We start from the raw sequence: 14,307 nt of genomic DNA, 5'->3' as shown, positions 1-14,307 counted from the left end.
CGGATGTGAAACTTCAAGACATGAGGTTGTCAGGGTAGGCTGGGATATGGAAATCAGAAAGATCGCATCGGTCAGGATTGACCCCATGTGTGTCACTGTCCTGAATGAGCTGTTCTCAGGTGGAGGGGTCTGGAAACCTTATCCTTTATTCCTTCATACTATATGGTTTTAATGGGTCCGTATTGATTTGATATTTGGATTGTGTCTGTTGTCTCCTAGGGAAAAGTCAACGAGACGGAAGGAAACACGAATCATGTAAACCTATATTAAAAGTGGAGTACAGGACATGTAAAAACAGGTAAGCAGCAGCAGGGGGCATCATCACCCCCAGGAGTGTACAAGGGGGCAGGTTCATGCTTAGAATTGCCCCCTTGTTGATCCTTGGCAGCATATGCTCTTTTGAATGATGATAGAGGAGAGCAATGGCCTGATACCCAATGATCACTCCCATCAGTATCACATCACTGGCATGACTCTGATGTAGGTACCAGGACCAGAGAAGGAGCGGGGAGTGCTAACAACACTACATTATTATAATATTATTATAGTATTGACAATCATTTTACAGTGTGAGACCTGAGGACATTATATGGTGTGGAATCTAGGGACATTATACTGTGTGGGATCTGGGGACATTATACTGTGTGGGATCTGGGGACATTTTACGGCATGAGACCTGGAGACATCATACTATGTGGGACTTGGAGACATTATATGTTGTGAACCTGGGGACATTATACTGCGTGGGACCTGGGAACGTTATACAGTGTGGGACCTGGGGACGTTATACTGTGTGGGACCTGGGGACATTATACAGTGTGGGACCTGGGGACGTTATACTGTGTGGGACCTGGGGACGTTATACAGTGTGGGACCTGGGGACATTATACAGTGTGGGACCTGGGGACATTATACAGTGTGGGACCTGGGGCCATTATACAGTGTGGGACTTGAGGACATTATACAGTGTGGGACCTGAGGACATTATACAGTGTGGGACCTGGGGACATTATACAGTGTGGGACCTGAGGACATTATACTGTGTGGGACCTGGGGACATTATACAATGTGGGACCTAGGGAAATTATACAGTATGGGACCTGGGGCCATTATACAGTGTGGGACTTGAGGACATTATACAGTGTGGGACCTGAGGACATTATACAGTGTGGGACCTGGGGACATTATACAGTGTCGGACCTGAGGACATTATACAGTGTGGGACCTGAGGACATTATACAGTGTGGGACCTGGGGACATTATACAGTGTGGGACCTGAGGACATTATACAGTGTGGGACCTGAGGACATTATACAGTGTGGGACCTGGGGACATTATACAGTGTGGGACTTGAGGACATTATACAGTGTGGGACCTGAGGACATTATACAGTGTGGGACCTGGGGACATTATACAGTGTGGGACCTGAGGACATTATACAGTGTGGGACCTGAGGACATTATACAGTGTGGGACCTGAGGACATTATACAGTGTGGGACTTGAGGACATTATACAGTGTGGGACCTGAGGACATTATACAGTGTGGGACCTGGGGACATTATACAGTGTGGGACCTGAGGACATTATACAGTGTGGGACCTGGGGACATTATACAGTGTGGGACCTGGGGACATTATACAGTGTGGGACCTGAGGACATTATACAGTGTGGGACCTGGGGACATTATACAGTGTGGGACCTGAGGACATTATACAGTGTGGGACCTGGGGACATTATACAGTGTGGGACCTGAGGACATTATACAGTGTGGGACCTGGGGACATTATACGATTTGGGACTTGGGGACATTATACAATGTGGGACCTAGGGAAATTATACAGTGTGGGACCTGGGGCCATTATACAGTGTGGGACTTGAGGACATTATACTTTGTGGGACCTGAGGACATTATACAGTGTGGGACCTGGGGACATTATACAGTGTGGGACCTGAGGACATTATACAGTGTGGGACCTGAGGACATTATACGATTTGGGACCTGGGGACATTATACAATGTGGGACCTGAGGACATTATACAGTGTGGGACCTGGGGCCATTATACAGTCTGGGACTTGAGGACATTATACAGTGTGGGACCTGAGGACATTATACTGCGTGGGACCTGGGGACATTATACTGCGTGGGACCTGAGGACATTATACAGTGTGGGACCTGGGGACATTATACAGTGTGGGACCTGAGGACATTATACAGTGTGGGACCTGAGGACATTATACAGTGTGGGACCTGAGGACATTATACAGTGTGGGACTTGTGGACATTATACAGTGTGGGACCTGGGGACATTATACAGTGTGGGACCTGAGGACATTATACAGTGTGGGACCTGGGGACATTATACAGTGTGGGACCTGAGGACATTATACTGTGTGGGACCTGGGGACATTATACAGTGTGGGGACCTGGGAAATTATACAGTGTGGGACCTGGGGACATTATACAGTGTGGGACCTGGGGACATTATACAATGTGGGACCTAGGGAAATTATACAGTGTTGGACCTGGGGACATTATACAGTGTGGGACCTGAGGACATTATACAGTGTGGGACCTGGGGACATTATACAGTGTGGGACCTGGGGACATTATACAGTGTGGGACCTGAGGACATTATACAGTGTGGGACCTGGGGACATTATACAGTGTGGGACCTGAGGACATTATACAGTGTGGGACCTGAGGACATTATACAGTGTGGGACCTGAGGACATTATACAGTGTGGGACCTGAGGACATTATACAGTGTGGGACCTGAGGACATTATACAGTGTGGGACCTGGGGACATTATACAGTGTGGGACCTGAGGACATTATACAGTGTGGGACCTGAGGACATTATACAGTGTGGGACCTGGGGACATTATACAGTGTGGGATCTCAGGATATTATACTGTGTGGGGACAATTAGGATACAATATACTGTGCATGGAGCACTAAGGGGGCATTATACAGTGTGTGGGGATCATCTCCCGCCCTAGGCCCCCTCCGCATCCATCACTATGGAACTATTTCCCCTCCTTCTGAACTATTCTTTTTACCTCTGAAAATGAACTATGTGGTACAAAGTGTCGCCATAATGTCACACCACAACCTGCCTTTCTCTACCCTTGGAAACTGAGATTTCTACTGCTGTTTGCAGGATGCTTGCATTATGTCTTGCAATGGCAGGGATCCCGCTGCTGCCAAGCTCTGTTATGGAAATTGCTGACTGCAGAATCAGACTACACAAGGTTTGTAGTCTGTATTCATGGCAAGACATAGATTTTCTTAGGAGCCATATACATCTACCAGGAAGAGCTTTTCAAATAAGACAATTTGCAGATTTGCATGAGAGCAATGAAGAAGATGGTTGCAGCAGTATACACGCTTTATAAATGACTGAGCCCATGTGAGTGAATGCGAGCTGTAGCATGCGGCCAGTGCTGACAGTCTGTGCGGTAGCTGCAGTTACATAAGACGTTATTTCTATCTCGCTCTGATGTATGGGGCTCAGCTCTGACCCTCGGCGTTCACATCTCCTCTTCTTAAAGTGAATGTCTTGTATCATAGATGAGGTGAAGTGGCCGCGCTGTGTAGTATTTGTAGTGCACTTCAAAAGAGTTAAAACAGGCCTCGCTCCGAGGATCAAACACACTGAAGCCTTTCTTCAATCCCAGAAATCCCTTTGTTGTGTAAAGCTTCAGAAGCCGATCCTCACCTCCGCCTGCCAGTCACACTGCGCCCAAAAACGGTTTATCATCAGAGGCGCCAAACTAACCCCAGATCATACATGACACATACTAATCCAGCTAGTCATACAGTGACTTATACACTAATCCAGCGACTCCTACATGACACCAATGCTACTAGAGGTGTCCTTATATATACAGTGGCAAGATAAAGTAAGTGAACCATTCACAGTGACGGATAAAATGGCGGCTACAGTTACACAGAAACATCACCGTAGGAAGCCTTATTTAATTTTTAGGAGTCGAACCCCTCCTAAGAACTAAATTCTTCCAAAACTAAATGGAAATGATTGTTTCAGAGAAAGAGATGAGATTAGAAGTGAAGATTTTACAGGAGCTTTGACCATTGAATAAAGTCACACAAAGCCTGGTTACTGACAAATCTAGATAGACTGATTAGTGTGAACCATGCCACGATGTAAACAACTAAAGACGTCTTATAAAGCCCTGGGTGTACAGTCATCTATGGTGAGATGAATGGTCTTCAAATGGTGGCCATTCAGCGCTGAGTCCGTGTCCTGGCGAGATCAGTCATTGGTAATTCATTAGTCTGATCTTGTTCTACAGGGATAAAGTATAATAAACATCACTGATAGATTGAAACAAATTGGCACGAAGGAATGGTCCAAAGTTTCTTCTCAAGCATTTGGTGGAGGACAACACTTTTACTATAATGACTTCTTCTCCAAGAGCCAGATGGAAAATATTGTCTCAGAAGAGATTAGAAGTGCAAGTTAAATAAAGGCACACAAAGCCTGGTTACTGACAAATTCATGATAGATTGGTTAGTGCGAACCATGCCTCGAGATAAATACTGTCAGGATTGTGACGCTGATGATGATGATGATGTAGTTATTAATATGTAGCAGAGCCGAGCAGCCGCCATCCATCACCATGAATATAATCATATCACGCCATCTCACGCTTGATGGTTGAGCCTCCATTTATGTGCAGTATCAGAAAACTGGGACTACAATACCAGGAAAAACTTTATTACGGAGATGAGATGTCTTGTAGTGAACGCTGCCTTACGGCCAACATGGAAACAGTGTCGGTGATGTCATCGGAGTGACCAAGAGACAGATCAATATATTCTCCGCACATCTCCAGTAGTGACCAGAGACATCACAGAACAGGATCCCCTCTCAGACGCACAGATCCCCCCCTACCCCCAATGTCCTTCCAGTGCACCAGTGCTGGAGGCCCCCTATAGGCTGCTCAGGGTCCCTGCAGGTTTCCTCCAACCCCCCTTCCTAGGTGAATAACCAGTACTTATGTCTTCACCTCTCCCTTTAGTGAGCCCTTCATCATCTTCTCGGGTGGATTATCCTACGACAGCAGGAGACCAAGTCTGACCATCATGCATGGCAAGGCGATCACCGTGCTGGAGATGGATCACCCCATCGTGGACTTTTTAACACTTTGTGAGACACCTTATCCAAATGGTACGAGAGGAATCAGCGTCAGCCACTAAACCTGACACATTTTCCCAATGTCTGTGCTGTGTACTGAGGAGAGCTAATTGTGACGACCACCTTGGTTTTTATTGCTGCAGTCTTATTGTGCTTGCTCTGGGGTTTCCATAGTGACTTTGTGCTTGCTCTGGGGTTTCCATAGTGACTTTGTGCTTGCTCTGGGGTTTGCATAGTGAATTTGTGCTTGCTCTGGGGTTTCCATAGTACCTTCAGCTGACTTAATAAGGAGTTCTTGTCATGTGACTATCATGTGACTTGTCATGTGACTATCACACATTTATAAGGTCACATGACAGAATGCTGTAGGCGACTGAGGCTACCATGACAACTCCAGAGCAAGCACAATATCTACACGAACTGGCCACTACATAGTATACAGAGCCGTCTGTTTCCATTTCCATACGCTGTGCTGTTTCTGGCGGCTGTGGCTCCCAATATCAACTGATTGGTAAAGTTTCAGGTGTCCGACCCCCATCTAATTGATATTGATCACTTATTTTGACGATAGATCATCAGTATGTAAATCCCGGAGAACCCCTTTAAATCCTTAATCCTGCTGGGTTTATGAGTCCTCTTCATGATGTCAGAGGAAGCTCTCAAGCCCTGAGATGTGACACCTTCTTATAGCCCTGTGTTACCATAGTCAGTGCATACAGCGCCTCCCTCTGGCAGTAAGGAGACTTACAATCCTTTCCTTTACTCTGATTTCAGTTTTAATGGAGATTATCCATGTTTCCCTCCTAGAATTCCAGGAGCCGTACGCTGTGGCGGTGCTGATGGAGCGGGACGTTATCGTGGTGGATCTTACCCAGAGCAAGTAAGACAGCGGGAGATGCAGGGACTGACCACTAGGGGGCCAAAACCAAACCCTTAGCGATCAGCTGACTTATTGCTGTAAAAAGTATTTGCTCCTGATGTGGCAGATTCATGACAGTGAACGGTCTCTAAATCTAACACTAAACCCATCACAACACACTAATGTAGACGTTAGTGACTACCCAGCAGCTCTGTCAGGCATGGAAACAGGAAGCCTTACCCTCTAATACTTTTCCTGGTGTCATTCTCTTGTATTACAGTGTTTGTGGCACTTTGGTTTTGCAGTTTTGGTGTCTATTATGTTGCAATGTTTGTCTCTCTTGTATTGCAGTGTCTTTGTTTCATGTGTTGCAGTGTTTGTCTTTTGTGTTGCAGTGTCTGTGCCTCTTGTATTCCAATGTTTGTGTCTCTTGTTTTGCATGGTCTCTTGTACTACAGTGACTGTGTCACTCTCTGGTAATCTTGTATTATGTTGCTTGTGTCACCTTGGTTTTGCAGTGTCTGTCTCTTGTATTGCAGTATTTGTTTCTCTTGTTTTGCAGTATCTTTGTTTCTTGTGTTACAGTGATTTTTTCTGTACTATAGTGTTTGTATCACTTTCAGGTATTGTATTGCTTGTGTCACCCTAGCTTTGCAATGTTTTTCTCTTGTATTGCAGTGTTTGTGTATCTTCAGTGCAGTGTTTGTCTCTCTTGTGTTGCAGTGTTTGTCTCTCTTGTGTTGCAGTGTTTGTATCTCTTGTGTTACAGTTTATGTATCTCTTGTGTTGCAGTGTTTGTATCTCTTGTGTTGCAGTGTTTGTATCTCTTGTGTTGCAGTGTTTGTATCTCTTGTGTTACAGTTTATGTATCTCTTGTGTTGCAGTGTCTGTATCTCTTGTGTTGCAGTGTTTGTATCTCTTGTGTTGCAGTGTTTGTATCTCTTGTGTTGCAGTTTATGTATCTCTTGTGTTGCAGTGTTTGTATCTCTTGTGTTGCAGTGTCTGTATCTCTTGTGTTGCAGTGTTTGCTTCTCCTGTGTTGCAGTGTCTGTATCTCTTGTGTTGCAGTGTTTGTATCTCTTGTGTTGCAGTTTTTGTAACTCTTGTGTTGCAGTGTCTGTATCTCTTGTGTTGCAGTGTCTGTATCTCTTGTGTTGCAGTGTTTGTATCTCTTGTGTTGCAGTGTTTGTATCTCTTGTGTTGCAGTGTCTGTGTCTCTTGTGTTGCAGTGTTTGTATCTCTTGTGTTGCAGTGTCTGTATCTCTTGTGTTGCAGTGTCTTTATCTCTTGTGTTGCAGTGTTTGTGTCTCTTGTGTTGCAGTGTCTGTATCTCTTGTGTTGCAATGTTTGTATATCTTGTGTTGCAGTGTCTGTATCTCTTGTGTTGCAGTGTCTGTGTCTCTTGTGTTGCAGTGTTTGTATCTCTTGTGTTGCAGTGTTTGTATCTCCTGTGTTGCAGTGTTTGTATCTCTTGTGTTGCAGTGTTTGTATCTCTTGTGTTGCAGTGTTTGTATCTCTTGTGTTGCAGTGTTTGTATCTCTTGTGTTGCAGTGTTTGTATCTCTTGTGTTGCAGTGTTTGTATCTCTTGTGTTGCAGTGTCTGTATCTCTTGTGTTGCAGTGTTTGTATCTCTTGTGTTGCAGTGTTTGTATCTCTTGTGTTGCAGTTTATGTATCTCTTGTGTTGCAGTGTTTGTATCTCTTGTGTTGCAGTGTCTTTATCTCTTGTGTTGCAGTGTTTGTATCTCTTGTGTTGCAGTGTCTGTATCTCTTGTGTTGCAGTGTTTGCTTCTCCTGTGTTGCAGTGTCTGTATCTCTTGTGTTGCAGTGTTTGTATCTCTTGTGTTACAGTTTTTGTAACTCTTGTGTTGCAGTGTCTGTATCTCTTGTGTTGCAGTGTCTGTATCTCTTGTGTTGCAGTGTTTGTATCTCTTGTGTTGCAGTGTTTGTATCTCTTGTGTTGCAGTGTCTGTGTCTCTTGTGTTGCAGTGTTTGTGTCTCTTGTGTTGCAGTGTTTGTATCTGTTGTGTTGCAGTGTCTGTATCTCTTGTGTTGCAATGTTTGTATATCTTGTGTTGCAGTGTCTGTATCTCTTGTGTTGCAGTGTCTGTGTCTCTTGTGTTGCAGTGTTTGTATCTCTTGTGTTGCAGTGTTTGTATCTCTTGTGTTGCAGTGTTTGTATCTCTTGTGTTGCAGTGTCTGTATCTCTTGTTTTGCAGTGTCTGTGTCTCTTGTGTTGCAGTGTTTGTGTCTCTTGTGTTGCAGTGTTTGTGTCTCTTGTGTTGCAGTGTTTGTATCTCTTGTGTTGCAGTGTTTGTATCTCTTGTGTTACAGTTTTTGTAACTCTTGTGTTGCAGTGTCTGTATCTCTTGTGTTGCAGTGTCTGTATCTCTTGTGTTGCAGTGTTTGTATCTCTTGTGTTGCAGTGTTTGTATCTCTTGTGTTGCAGTGTCTGTGTCTCTTGTGTTGCAGTGTTTGTGTCTCTTGTGTTGCAGTGTTTGTATCTGTTGTGTTGCAGTGTCTGTATCTCTTGTGTTGCAATGTTTGTATATCTTGTGTTGCAGTGTCTGTATCTCTTGTGTTGCAGTGTCTGTGTCTCTTGTGTTGCAGTGTTTGTATCTCTTGTGTTGCAGTGTTTGTATCTCTTGTGTTGCAGTGTTTGTATCTCTTGTGTTGCAGTGTCTGTATCTCTTGTTTTGCAGTGTCTGTGTCTCTTGTGTTGCAGTGTTTGTGTCTCTTGTGTTGCAGTGTTTGTATCTCTTGTGTTGCAGTGTTTGTATCTCTTGTGTTGCAGTGTTTGTATCTCTTGTGTTGCAGTGTTTGTATCTCTTGTGTTGCAGTGTTTGTATCTCTTGTGTTGCAGTGTTTGTATCTCTTGTGGTACAGTTTATGTATCTCTTGTGTTGCAGCGTTTGTATCTCTTGTGTTGCAGTGTTTGTATCTCTTGTGTTGCAGTGTTTGTATCTCTTGTGTTACAGTTTATGTATCTCTTGTGTTGCAGTGTTTGTATCTCTTGTGTTGCAATGTTTGTATCTCTTGTGTTGCAGTGTTTGTATCTCTTGTGTTGCAGTGTTTGTATCTCTTGTGTTGCAGTTTATGTATCTCTTGTGTTGCAGTGTTTGTATCTCTTGTGTTGCAGTGTCTGTATCTCTTGTGTTGCAGTGTTTGCTTCTCCTGTGTTGCAGTGTCTGTATCTCTTGTGTTGCAGTGTTTGTATCTCTTGTGTTGCAGTGTTTGTATCTCTTGTGTTGCAGTGTCTGTGTATCTTGTGTTGCAGTGTTTGTATCTCTTGTGGTGCAGTGTCTGTCTTTTGTGTTGCAATGTTTGTATCTCTTGTGTTGCAGTGTCTGTATCTCTTGTTTTGCAGTGTCTTTGTCTCTTGTGTTGCAGTGTTTGTATCTCTTGTGTTGCAGTTTATGTATCTCTTGTGTTGCAGTGTTTGTATCTCTTGTGTTGCAGTGTCTGTATCTCTTGTGTTACAGTTTTTGTATCTCTTGTGTTGCGGTGTCTGTATCTCTTGTGTTACAGTTTTTGTATCTCTTGTGTTACAGTGTCTGTATCTCTTGTGTTGCAGTGTTTGCTTCTCCTGTGTTACAGTGTCTGTATCTCGTGTTGCAATGTTTGTATCTCTTGTGTTACAGTGTTTGTATCTCTTGTGTTGCAGTGTCTGTATCTCTTGTGTTGCAGTGTCTGTGTCTCTTGTGTTGCAGTGTTTGTATCTCTTGTGTTGCAGTGTCTGTATCTCTTGTGTTGCAATGTTTGTATATCTTGTGTTGCAGTGTCTGTATCTCTTGTGTTGCAGTGTTTGTATCTCTTGTGTTGCAGTGTTTGTATCTCTTGTGTTGCAGTGTCTGTATCTCTTGTGTTGCAGTGTCTGTGTCTCTTGTGTTGCAGTGTCTCTATCTCTTGTGTTGCAGTGTTTGTATCTCTTGTTTTGCAGTGTCTGTATCTCTTGTGTTGCAGTGTTTGTATATCTTGTGCTGTAGTGTTTGTATCTCTTGTGTTACAGTTTTTGTCTCTCTTGTGTTGCAGTGTTTGTATCTCTTGTGTTGCAGTGTTTGTATCTCTTGTGTTGCAGTGTTTGTATCTCTTGTGTTGCAGTGTCTGTGTATCTTGTGTTGCAGTGTTTGTATCTCTTGTGGTGCAGTGTCTGTCTTTTGTGTTGCAATGTTTGTATCTCTTGTGTTGCAGTGTCTGTATCTCTTGTTTTGCAGTGTCTTTGTCTCTTGTGTTGCAGTGTTTGTATCTCTTGTGTTGCAGTTTATGTATCTCTTGTGTTGCAGTGTTTGTATCTCTTGTGTTGCAGTGTCTGTATCTCTTGTGTTGCAGTGTCTGTATCTCTTGTGTTGCAGTGTTTGTATCTCTTGTGTTGCAGTTTTTGTATCTCTTGTGTTGCAGTGTTTGCTTCTCCTGTGTTGCAGTGTCTGTATCTCTTGTGTTGCAGTGTTTGTATCTCTTGTGTTGCAGTGTTTGTATCTCTTGTGTTGCAGTGTTTGTATCTCTTGTGTTGCAATGTTTGTATCTCGTGTTACAGTTTATGTATTTCTTGTGTTGCAGTGTCTGTATCTCTTGTGTTGCAGTGTTTGTCTCTCTTGTGTTGCAGTGTTTGTATCTCTTGTGGTGCAGTGTCTGTGTCTTTTGTGTTGCAGTGTTTATGACAGTCGCTGCTGGAAGTGACAGGGTTATGAGTGACTCAGTAAACACGCAGGGCGATGTAGAGACTGTGCTAATTGTCAGTGTATGTGGAGGGGGCGCTGCAGCCGGGGGTTGGAGCCATTTCCTCGCCTGTTTACATAATAATATTAATTGCCTGACACTGATACCAGTGACAATAAACCTGTATTGTGTAATGTTATCATGGAAACACATATGTATTCTGCTGTACACCATGCAGCTGGAATACGAGGCACTGCTCACAGATTATCCCCTAATGTGCCAGTCACTGCCCCAGTACAAAGATACCCCCTAATGTGCCAGTCACTGCCCCCGTACAAAGATACCCCCTAATGTGCCAGTCACTGCCCCCGTACAAGGATATCCCCTAATGTGCCAGTCACTGTCCCAGGTGCATCCATCTGACCATTTCTACCCCAAGTTGGTTGTATTTCAGATGTGGCAGTGAATGTGGCGATCACTGTTTTTTATATTCTCACCTTGACTAGTCATAGATGGAGCTGCAGTGTAAAGCATAGGGAAGAGAACAAAGTACCCTGAGACTGTGATGAGATACATGGAGCCTAATACTTTACTCCAGCCTGGCTCAGTGAGTGCCCGCTCCCTGTACAGTGATAGGTCTGTTGACTTGTATGGCATAGCCCTGCCTATAAGGATACATATGACATCTATCTGATAAATCCCCGCTCTGCTCCACTCCCCTCTTTTTCTCTCTTCAAGTTTCCCAATCTTCGAGAACCCCTATTCCATGGATATCCACGAGTCCCCGGTGACGTGTACGGAGTATTTTGCAGACTGTCCTCATGAGTTTATTCTAGTTCTCTATGCTCTGGGAGCGAAGCACAAAAAACAAGGATACAGCAACAAGGTAAATCCTACAGATACAGAGAAACTGAGCGGCAGTATGGTCAGGGGGAGATGCGTAGTCTGGTCAGGGGGGAGATGTGCAATGTGATCAGGAGATGTGTAGTGTGGTCAGGGGTGGAGATGTGCAGTGTGGTCAGGGGGAGATGTGCAGTGTAGTCAGGGGGCCGAGATGTGCAGTGTTCAGGAGTGTGCAGTGTTCTTGAGATGTGCGGTGTGGTCAGGGGGCGAAGATGTGCAGTGTAGGCAGGGGCAGAGATGTGCAGTCTGCTCAGGAGATGTGCAGTGTGGTCAGGGGGTGGAGATGTGCAGTGATCAGGAGATGTGCAGTGTAGTCAGGGGGTGGAGAGGTGCAGTGTAGGCAGGGGCAGAGATGTGCAGTCTGCTCAGGAGATGTGCAGTGTGGTCAGGGGGTGGAGATGTGCAGTGATCAGGAGATGTGCAGTGTAGTCAGGGGGTGGAGAGGTGCAGTGTGATCAGGGGGCAGAGATGTGCAGTCTGCTCAGGAGATGTGCAGTGTGGTCAGGGGGTGGAGATGTGCAGTGATCAGGAGATGTGCAGTGTAGTCAGGGGGTGGAGAGGTGCAGTGTGGTCAGGGGGCGGAGATGTGCAGTGTGGTCAGGAGATGTGCAGTGTGGTCGGGGGTTGGAGATGTGCAGTGTAGTCAGGGGGCAGAGATGTGCAGTGTGGTCAGGGGGTGGAGAGGTGCAGTGTGGTCAGGGGGTAGAGATGTGCAGTGTAGTCAGGGGGTAGAGATGTGCGGTGTGGTCAGGGGGTGGAGATGTGCAGTGTAGTCAGGGGCGGAGATGTGCAGTGTGGTCAGGGGGTGGAGATATGCAGTGTGGTCAGGGGAAGATGTGCAGTGTAGTCAGGGGGCCGAGATGTGCAGTGTTCAGGAATGTGCAGTGTTCTTGAGATGTACGGTGTGGTCAGGGGGCGAAGATGTGCAGTGTAGGCAGGGGCAGAGATGTGCAGTCTGCTCAGGAGATGTGCAGTGTGGTCAGGGGGCAGAGATGTGCAGTGTGGTCAGGGGGCGGAGATGTGCAGTGTGGTCAGGAGATGTGCAGTGTGGTCGGGGGTTGGAGATGTGCAGTGTTCAGGAATGTGCAGTGATCAGGAGATGTGCAGTGTGGTCAGGGGGTGGAGAGATGCAGTGTAGTCAGGGGGCAGAGATGGCAGTGTGGTCAGGGGGCAGAGATGTGCAGTGTGGTCAGGGGGTGGAGAGGTGCAGTGTGGTCAGGGGGTAGAGATGTGCAGTGTAGTCAGGGGGTAGAGATGTGCGGTGTGGTCAGGGGGTGGAGATGTGCAGTGTAGTCAGGGGCGGAGATGTGCAGTGTGGTCAGGGGGTGGAGATATGCAGTGTAGTCAGGGGGTGGAGATATGCAGTGTAGTCAGGGGGTGGAGATGTGCAGTGTAGTCGGGGCGGAGATGTGCAGTGTGGTCAGGGGGTGGAGATATGCAGTGTAGTCAGGGGGTGGAGATATGCAGTGTAGTCAGGGGGTGGAGATGTGCAGTGTAGTCGGGGTGGAGATGTGCAGTGTGGTCAGGAGATGTGCAGTGTAGTCAGGGGGTGGAGATGTGCAGTGTGGTCAGGGGGTGGAGATGTGCAGTGTAGTCAGGGGCGGAGATGTGCAGTGTGGTCAGGGGGTGGAGATATGCAGTGTGGTCAGGGGAAGATGTGCAGTGTAGTCAGGGGGCCGAGATGTGCAGTGTTCAGGAATGTGCAGTGTTCTTGAGATGTACGGTGTGGTCAGGGGGCGAAGATGTGCAGTGTAGGCAGGGGCAGAGATGTGCAGTCTGCTCAGGAGATGTGCAGTGTGGTCAGGGGGCAGAGATGTGCAGTGTGGTCAGGGGGCGGAGATGTGCAGTGTGGTCAGGAGATGTGCAGTGTGGTCGGGGGTTGGAGATGTGCAGTGTTCAGGAATGTGCAATGATCAGGAGATGTGCAGTGTGGTCAGGGGGTGGAGAGATGCAGTGTAGTCAGGGGGCAGAGATGGCAGTGTGGTCAGGGGGCAGAGATGTGCAGTGTGGTCAGGGGGTGGAGAGGTGCAGTGTGGTCAGGGGGTAGAGATGTGCAGTGTAGTCAGGGGGTAGAGATGTGCGGTGTGGTCAGGGGGTGGAGATGTGCAGTGTAGTCAGGGGCGGAGATGTGCAGTGTGGTCAGGGGGTGGAGATATGCAGTGTAGTCAGGGGGTGGAGATATGCAGTGTAGTCAGGGGGTGGAGATGTGCAGTGTAGTCGGGGCGGAGATGTGCAGTGTGGTCAGGGGGTGGAGATATGCAGTGTAGTCAGGGGGTGGAGATATGCAGTGTAGTCAGGGGGTGGAGATGTGCAGTGTAGTCGGGGTGGAGATGTGCAGTGTGGTCAGGAGATGTGCAGTGTAGTCAGGGGGTGGAGATGTGCAGTGTGGTCAGGGGGTGGAGATGTGCAGTGTAGTCAGGGGCGGAGATGTGCAGTGTGGTCAGGGGATGGAGATGTGCAGTGTGCTCAGGGGGCGGAGATGTGCAGTGTGGTCAGGGGATGGAGATGTGCAGTGTGGTCAGGGGGTGGAGATGTGCAGTGTGGTCAGGGGGCGGAGATGTGCGGTGTGGTCAGGGGGTGGAGATGTGCAGTGTGCTCAGGGGGCGGAGATGTGCAGTGTGGTCAGGGGGCGGAGATGTGCAGTGTGGTCAGGGGGCGGAGATGTGCAGTGTGGTCAGGGGGCGGAGATGTGCAGTGTGGTCAGGGGGTGGAGATGTGCAGTGTGG

The 14,307-nt window shown here is 46.8% G+C and overlaps 1 protein-coding gene across 9 annotated transcripts in view; it reads left to right on the top strand.

Moving 5' to 3' along the window:
- Window positions 1-14,307, top strand: part of STXBP5L (syntaxin binding protein 5L) — a 160,761-nt gene that overhangs the window by 90,386 nt on the left and 56,068 nt on the right. For all 9 annotated transcript variants that reach the window (XM_075263342.1, XM_075263343.1, XM_075263338.1 and 6 more), the window contains 4 exons: window positions 220-298; window positions 5,049-5,197; window positions 5,972-6,044; window positions 11,417-11,564. In XM_075263342.1, the coding sequence (XP_075119443.1) occupies window positions 220-298; window positions 5,049-5,197; window positions 5,972-6,044; window positions 11,417-11,564 (449 nt within the window). The remainder of the gene's footprint in view (window positions 1-219; window positions 299-5,048; window positions 5,198-5,971; window positions 6,045-11,416; window positions 11,565-14,307) is intronic.

The sequence above is a fragment of the Leptodactylus fuscus genome, chromosome 2, assembly GCF_031893055.1.
Source record: "Leptodactylus fuscus isolate aLepFus1 chromosome 2, aLepFus1.hap2, whole genome shotgun sequence".
Taxonomy (NCBI): Eukaryota; Metazoa; Chordata; class Amphibia; order Anura; family Leptodactylidae; genus Leptodactylus; species Leptodactylus fuscus.
The sequence above is the reverse complement of the archived record's forward strand: the minus strand, read 5'-3'. Positions and strand labels throughout refer to the sequence as shown.